We start from the raw sequence: 7,899 nt of genomic DNA, 5'->3' as shown, positions 1-7,899 counted from the left end.
CCACATTTAAATTGAATGAAGGGTTTAGGAGTTTCAGCTCCTTAACATGTGCCAATCTCTTTTTAAAGGGACCAAAAGTATTTGGACTCAAAGTCTATTTCATGGGAAGGTCTGGGCAATTCCTTTGTTATGTCATTGTCAATTAAGCAAATAAAAGGCCTGGAGTTGATCTGAGGTATGGTGCTTGCATTTGGAAGATTTTCTTTACTGTGAACAGATAACATGCAGTCAAAGGAGCTCTTCATGCAGGTGAAACAAGCCATCCTTAAGCTGTGAAGACAGAAAAAAACCCTTCTGAGAAATTGCTAAAATATTAGGAGTGGCAAAATCTGTTTGCTATATCCTGAGAAAGACAGAAAGCACTGGTGAACTCAGCAATACAAAAAGACCTGGACATCCACAGAAGACAACAGTGGTGGATGATGGATGATCACAGAATCATTTCTAGCCCTTCACAATAGCCAAGCAAGTGAACAACACTCTCCAGGAGGTAGGTGTATTGATATCCAAGTCTATCATAAAGAAATGACTTAAGTAATTTCTTTGTTTTTGGCATGATCTTTCTCAAGTGACAGCTCAAACTCTTGCTAAAGTTTTTATACTGTGTGTAAACTGGCAGGTAACTTTCAGTTTTAACTAGATTTTACACACTATGAGCATTAGAAAGTTAAAGGACATCACTGCACAGCGCCACGGTGCCATGGCTCAATAAAAAGGTTAATTATACATTTAAATTGACCCTAATCATTTTTTGTTTTTTCGGAAATAATTCTGTTATTGTATTTCTTTCTAAAGAAAACTGATGTGTTTAGAAATGGCATGCTTTGAAAAAGCATATGAAAGTTTTAACAAAAACTTCATTTTTGTCCCTGTTTTATTTGTCATTTCTGTGAATACAATATGGGTTTATGAGATTTGCAAATAATTATGTTCTATTTTATTTGCATTTTACATAGCATCCCAACTTTGAGGGAATTAGGCTAGTAGTACAAGTTGTTGTCTTATTTTGCAGCACCCCCTCCAGTGATTATTTAACAAGGAAACTGTTATCACTGACATTTTGTTTTTCAGTGTCAAAGGGTCACACTAAATAAAGATAGCCTTAAACATGGAAACTTTCTGCTCTCATACAAACACTGCCAGCACAATTATTATGACAATCTGAGAGACCAGGGATGTTAAATTGTGAGTCACATACAGCCTACATCGATCTTAAGTGGGCCAGACCAGTAAAAGTGCTGTCATCTGTCAGTGAAAAGAAACTGAATTACAACTTGAATCACTAAAATATCTTAATATAAGGGAAAAAGTGCAATTTTAACAGAATGTCTCAGTTTTTCTACATGATAAAGAAACAGCGGTTTAGCTAATAAAGAACTCTTTGGGTTTAAATTGTAAGAAATGTGTCAAATTACAGAAAAAGTTCTAGTAGCTCATTGCCCTGACTGTCCCGTTATCATAAAATAGAAAGCTGGATTAAAGCACAGTCTTACAAAGTTTTTTAATTGATATTATTAATATTTATACTTACAGTGGATCACTGAAAAAAAAATTATATAGTAGTATATAGGGGAGGGGAGTTGAAATGTATTTAAAAATGTAGTTGTCCTTCAAAGCTATCCAGTGGACTAGATTGGAGTCTTTCGATTATGGTCCCCGGACCTTATGTTTGACACACCTGAATTAGACTCTTCGAAGCAAACTACAGCCCAGTTTCCATGTAAAGCATTTAGGGAGGATGGAAAGTAACAACAAAAAGGGAGCAGGGTTGAGAGGACCCCTTAAAGACCTGCTGTGTAGCTGTGTATTTAGTCCGCTACATAAATCAGAAGCAGCTCCACATCTACAACCAATCGGACTCATGAGTCCACAGTTAAAGTCTTCCAGGGGACTGTTTGCGGTCTCTGCGATCACACGACTTTGCGCTGTTCAGATGGTTTATGACCTATGGTACTCTCGCCGCCAGACGAGAGAATGCTGTGCGCCGATTGGCCCAGACGCCTCGAATGATTCTGCTCGGAGTTTGTACCGAATGAGTGCGTGGATGTGACAATGAGCCTACAAGGTAAGCATGGGGATGGGTTTGTGGATGCTTGTTATATAAAAAGGACCCGAACCCTCAGAATCGATCTCTTATTAGTGTGCCTGAGGGACGCTGGTTAAAATCTGGATGCTGTAAGTAAATATTAATTATCTACATGCTGTGACGTGCATAGCTAACCACCCGCTATCTCCCGCTATTATTTAGTCATTAAATGCTTTTCGATGGCGGTTTGTCGGTTTTGTCTTGGTTTCTACACGTTAACGACGATCAGACTTCTCCCAGTCCACGCATTCGTGTGGAAAACGTACTTGTGTGCGTCGATGTTTTTCCTGTTTTTAAGTATTTGTGGGTGTGCGTCTGTTAGATTGATCTTTAATGTCGATAAAGTTAGTAGGTGAAAACCGACCTGATTTAGCTCCATTTGGTGGTTTCCTAGCTTCACTAGTTTCCCCATAGTAGTGGGTGATGTTGCACTTCTCTTTGTTTTAGATCTGGACCACAACCAGCTCAAACAGCATAGAAAAATCTGCCGTACGAGTTTTTCTCTCTGCACATTTCAAACCATTTGAAAGCCATTTTTTACACTCACACTGAAAAAAGGTTTCTTCACCTTCAGTAAACATGAAGCAATGATTGTGAGTAAGATGCAGCTGAAACTTCTAAAATCAAAGGTTTATTTATTCAAATAACCAATGATTAAGGAACAGAGTTGGTACTGAACGCATACCAAGCAATTTTTTGCCCAGATTCCATTAAATTTAATGGTTTACGTTGCCTGTATGTAGTTACATGGAAATTTTGTGCATTTTTTGTGTGAAAACAGGTGTGCAACTTTGTGACCCGTTAGAGCTCAGGTGCATTCAGACCAGAAGCAGCGGTAAGGATGGGAGGTGGAAGCCAGCAGACGGTGCCGGGAGAGCCGGACAGCGGGAAAGCTAAAGGTGTTTACACCTGGGAGGAGGTGCAGAGCCACTGCAGCAGGAATGATCAATGGCTGGTCATCGATCGAAAGGTTTACAACATCACTCAGTGGGCCAAAAGGCATCCGGGAGGGTTTCAAGTCATCAGCTACTATGCTGGAGAGGATGCCACGGTATGTCATGTTTCCTTCAAAATACAATGAAAATATACAGGCCTGTGCATTTATGTTCATATGATTTTATTTTGAAAGAGATCACATGAAACTATCATCATAAGCGTTAATTCATTTATATTTGTTTAAGATTTGTGTTGCCATTCCAATCAAAAGTAAAGTTTATGCCAGTCTGTGAACGACACCTGGGCTTCCCACAACTCCTAACATGTCTCTAAGTTCCTTGCAGCTCTAACAGAAAGAGATTTCCCCTCTGAGGTTTTAGTATACCTAAATAACTGTTCCAGAATAAAAAATAGCAGAAAGCTCGATAATATGGATGAAAGAACATGAGTAGGTGTAGCAGAACCAGCTACAGCACTGAAACGCTGCTTTCAGGCAGCTGAATTATGATAAACAATGTAATGTCATGGTTTCACAGGCAACTGAAACTTACAGGGAACATCATTTTACTTTTAGCATTTTTACATGTTAGAATTTAGCTGAAGTGAATGCATGATTTATTTTTTTACAATCTGATAACTATTTCCACTGCTACCTAACTTTTTAGTAAATTACAATTTTTTGTTGTGTTTGTTTTTAGGAAGCATTCACTGCTTTTCATCCTGATCCTAAGTTTGTGCAAAAGTTTCTGAAGCCACTGCTGATCGGAGAGTTGGCAACGACTGAGCCGAGCCAGGACCGAGACAAAAATGTGAGCCTTTAATCAAAGTCCCTTTTTTTTATTGACAACATGTGAGTGATCTAGTGTAATAAATGAGAGACAGACGTAAGTTTGATAATTCACTGATCTCTTATGTTAGTTATGAAGTGCTGAGTGTTGGGAACATCTGAGATTCTAGGTGGGTTTTTTTTAGCCACCTTAATGTCTTGTTTCACTGTATGAAAACCTAAAATAGCTCAAATCCAAAATTCTTGATTTCAGAAGTATCACATCAATATATTACAGTTTCAGTTTTACAGAGTTGTTTGTTTGTTTTTCTCTGCACCCAGGCAGCCATCGTGCAGGATTTTGAAGCATTACGAGCTCGGGTGGAGAAAAGGGGTCTGTTTCGAGCTCAGCCTTTGTTTTTCTTCCTCCACCTCAGTCACATCCTGCTGCTAGAAGCCCTCGGATGGCTGACCGTCTGGATGTGGGGCACAGGCTGGATACAAACACTTGTGTGCTCTGTGTTTCTCGCAACCGCTCAGGTGATTCAGACATAAATTTTAAATGGGCCTTATTATGCTTTCCTTATGTTTTGAAATATATGCATACACCAAGTGCATGGTTACATTAAACAGAGACAAAGTTTTAAATAATGGATATCAATAATAATAAATGTGTAAAAGTGAGCCAAAAACCTTCAGACTGCTCTCAATGCACAGTTTCAGTTTCTGTTCTTGCCCCTTTACAATGCCAGTGATGGAAGGTATTCCTAATATGTTCATCACTGACACTGCTCTGGCTGTGAGGACAGAAGCCCCTCCCACAGACTGTGCAAATCTTCTGTTTACAAAAGCTAACCATTCATATTAAAGGGAGCATAAATAATTGTGATTTTAAATAAATAAATAAAATAAATAAATAAAAGTATGAACTGAGATGCAGAAACACAGGACTGATAAAAGACAAACAGTTAGTCATGCATACAAATACATGGTGTTGGAAATCAGGTCCATTTAAAGAGAAGTCTTTCACCCAAAACATTTGTTTTTCTGCTTCTTCTCCAGGCACAGGCTGGATGGCTGCAGCATGACTTCGGTCACCTGTCTGTCTTCAAAAAGTCCAGCTGGAATCACCTCGCCCACAAGTTTGTCATTGGTCATTTAAAGGTAACCTCTCTTAGTTATAATCCTCTCTCCATTGAAATGAAACACAGATACTTAAAGGTTTTTTTTTTCTTTTTTCAGGGAGCTTCTTCCAACTGGTGGAATCACCGACATTTCAGGCATCACGCTAAACCCAACATCTTCATTAAGGACCCGGATATCAACACGTTGCACCTCTTCGTACTTGGCCGAACTCAACCAGTGGAAGCAAGTAGCACGAAGATAGTATTTCTTATGTTTTTAAGCACTCGCACGGTCCAACTCGTCATCATCCACTGTTTACCTCTGTGTTACAGTACGGGATAAAGAAGATCAAACACATGCCTTACAATCGTCAACACAAGTACTTCTTTCTTGGTATGTTTTTTAAGAGTCATTTAAAAAGAATAATAACTACAACTTTTTAACGTTGCACCTTTTTTATATATTTATATATATATATTTAAATATAGTGGGACCACCGCTGATCATTCCAGTTTTCTTCAACATTCATGTAATGCAGACCATGGTATCCCGGCGTGACTTGGTGGTAGGTGTATATAATAATATACTGACTGGGTGTAGTATATTAGATTGCATATAGGCATTTTCCATTTGATGTGTCAGATTGAATTTTGTATTTGATATTACAGTATTTAAGAGAAACATTACAGCAAAAAAAAAAATGGCACAGAATAGAGCATATGTAAAAATAAGATTATAATTAATCATGATTGTCATAATTAAAAAAGAAATTACATAAATCATATAAACTTTCTTGTCTTGTGAAGGATCTGGCTTGGTTCATCTCATTCTACCTTCGCTTCTTCTCCTCTTATATACCCCTGTATGGCCTAGTTGGCTCATTGGTGCTCATAAGCATAGTCAGGTAACTATTTAAAATAAGAAAACATTGCACTCATTAACAAATGAATTGTTACCAGTTAACAGACTTTGATGCCTTATATTGTCCATTCCTTTCAAAATATATTGTCCTTGAGCTGAGATGCACCATATTTTGCTCTATATTGCTGGAATGTGTGTGGAAAAGCCTGACTTTATTAGCAAACATTAAACTTAACATATTTGACCGCTGTATACCTAATAAAGTACACTGCAATAGAAAGTGATTCCATTTTTCGTACCCTTTGGCCATGTTATGTATCACCTCAATATGATATTGTTTTTAATGTTACAGGTTTTTGGAGAGTCACTGGTTTGTGTGGGTGACTCAGATGAATCACATACCGATGGACATCGATCATGAAAAGCACAAGGACTGGCTGACCATGCAGGTACCTGTATCACTTTTACAAGGTTGTATAAAAGTTTTGGACACTTTAAATATTTTCTGCATTTACCCAATACTCATGAACATCCCAGATCACAAACATCTGTTTACACCTTCCCTTATATTTACTAGGACCTTATTAACTCATTTGCACTCTTTTGACTCATTCTGTCATTCAGTTACAATCCACCTGTAATATTGAGCAGTCCTTCTTCAACGACTGGTTCAGTGGACACCTCAACTTTCAAATCGAGCACCAGTAAGTGAAATTTGAAACCTGTCAAAAACTAGAGCACGACTGTGTAAACTGAAGTACTGATAATAATTTAACAACATTAATTCTGCATTTAAAGATATAAAGTCTCTATTATAAAAAAAGAGTTTTAAAGAATAGTCAGAAGACTGAGAGATGTAATTCATCAGGCATGGTCACAGGCACACATTAAACTCAAGCTACACCACTTAACCAGTGGTGAACACTATTCGGATTTTACACCCATCCATAGTGAGCTATCGCCCATTTTTTCAAACAGAATTTTTTTTCTTGCAGAACTACACTCACTGTTTGCACACTTATATGTTACAATGATTTTATGTAACAAAATATGCCACAATGCAACAATTACAAAAAAATCAGCTTCCGTTTCTTTTCTTTTGCAAGCTTGTTTCCAATGATGCCGCGGCACAACTACCACCTGGTGGCCCCACAGGTCCGTGAGCTCTGCGAAAAACACGGGATTCCGTACCAAGAAAAAACTTTGTGGCGAGGCTTCGCTGATATTGTCACGTAAGTACAATGATAACAGAGCATGAAAATGGCTGTAAATACAGTATATGACTCAGTCTTCTTTTATGGAAGGACTGCTTACCTGACACACACACTGATGGGCTGGCTATTTTTTGTTCTGACTTCCTCATTCAGGTCACTGAAAACCTCAGGGGACCTCTGGCTCGATGCATATCTCCATAAATGAAAGACTGTATTTTCCTCCACTGGTGTAAAAAAAGTGTTTTTCTCTTTTTCAATAAAAATCGACTGTATCTGTTTGAGTCAATGCCGTGGGAAAGATCCCTCTTATTGTTGTAACAAAGTCTTTGTTTGGTTTATAGATGATGGGGTTTTCCTAAGTTGCCTTAACAGTATCTTGATCAGCAGCAATGTGATGATAACACAGCTCTAAAACCTACCTGTGACTTATTATTAGCATTAGCATCACCAGATGTAAAAGAAAACTATCTGAATGATTAGACACAATCATTTATATAAACTACAAAACCTTTGTAAACTGTTTGTTATCGTTTGTGAAACTACTTTAAATGAATGTAACTGCTTTGTAACATGCTGTGCTCTTTCTATAGAGAAACCATTACACTGCAATACCACATGAATAATTTCACTGAGACCAATAAATCAAACTAAAAACTCTCTAAAGTTTTCTGTTCTTGTTTATATAGGGCATGTTATAACAAGGGAATAAACATAGTGAAAGATCACCACACTGCATTAGTGATCTGTCACTCAAAGATCTGCTTTGCCTGACTCAGGAGTCACTGCTTGTTTCACATTGTTTAGTGTTATTAATCTTTGAATATTGTCAAAAATTGCAGACACATACTGTACATATACATGGCTCACTGGGATATTGGGATACTGGAATATTTCATGCAACTTCTTTTCTT

At 37.8% G+C, this 7,899-nt stretch overlaps 1 protein-coding gene across 2 annotated transcripts; it reads left to right on the top strand.

Moving 5' to 3' along the window:
* Nucleotides 1-2,093: 2,093 nt before the first annotated feature.
* LOC146627980 (acyl-CoA Delta-4 desaturase-like) lies at nucleotides 2,094-7,621 on the top strand. 2 transcript variants are annotated; one of them, XM_085359259.1, is made up of 13 exons: nucleotides 2,094-2,175; nucleotides 2,868-3,137; nucleotides 3,721-3,831; nucleotides 4,131-4,328; nucleotides 4,851-4,952; nucleotides 5,031-5,156; nucleotides 5,246-5,306; nucleotides 5,402-5,478; nucleotides 5,720-5,817; nucleotides 6,127-6,223; nucleotides 6,399-6,478; nucleotides 6,881-7,006; nucleotides 7,142-7,621. In XM_085359259.1, exons 2-13 carry the CDS (start codon nucleotides 2,928-2,930, stop codon nucleotides 7,191-7,193), a joined length of 1,338 nt encoding a protein of 445 aa, XP_085215385.1. In that variant the 5' UTR covers nucleotides 2,094-2,175; nucleotides 2,868-2,927; the 3' UTR covers nucleotides 7,194-7,621. The 2 variants fall into 2 exon arrangements, with proteins under 2 accessions (XP_085215385.1, XP_085215386.1); XM_085359260.1 differs by having other exon boundaries at nucleotides 2,129-2,175; nucleotides 2,892-3,137.
* Nucleotides 7,622-7,899: the final 278 nt, after the last annotated feature.

Source organism: Diplotaxodon limnothrissa, linkage group LG7 (genome assembly GCF_057381915.1).
Source record: "Diplotaxodon limnothrissa isolate DT_005_m linkage group LG7, D_limnothrissa_male_GT1.1, whole genome shotgun sequence".
NCBI lineage: Eukaryota > Metazoa > Chordata > Actinopteri > Cichliformes > Cichlidae > Diplotaxodon > Diplotaxodon limnothrissa.
The sequence above is the reverse complement of the archived record's forward strand: the minus strand, read 5'-3'. Positions and strand labels throughout refer to the sequence as shown.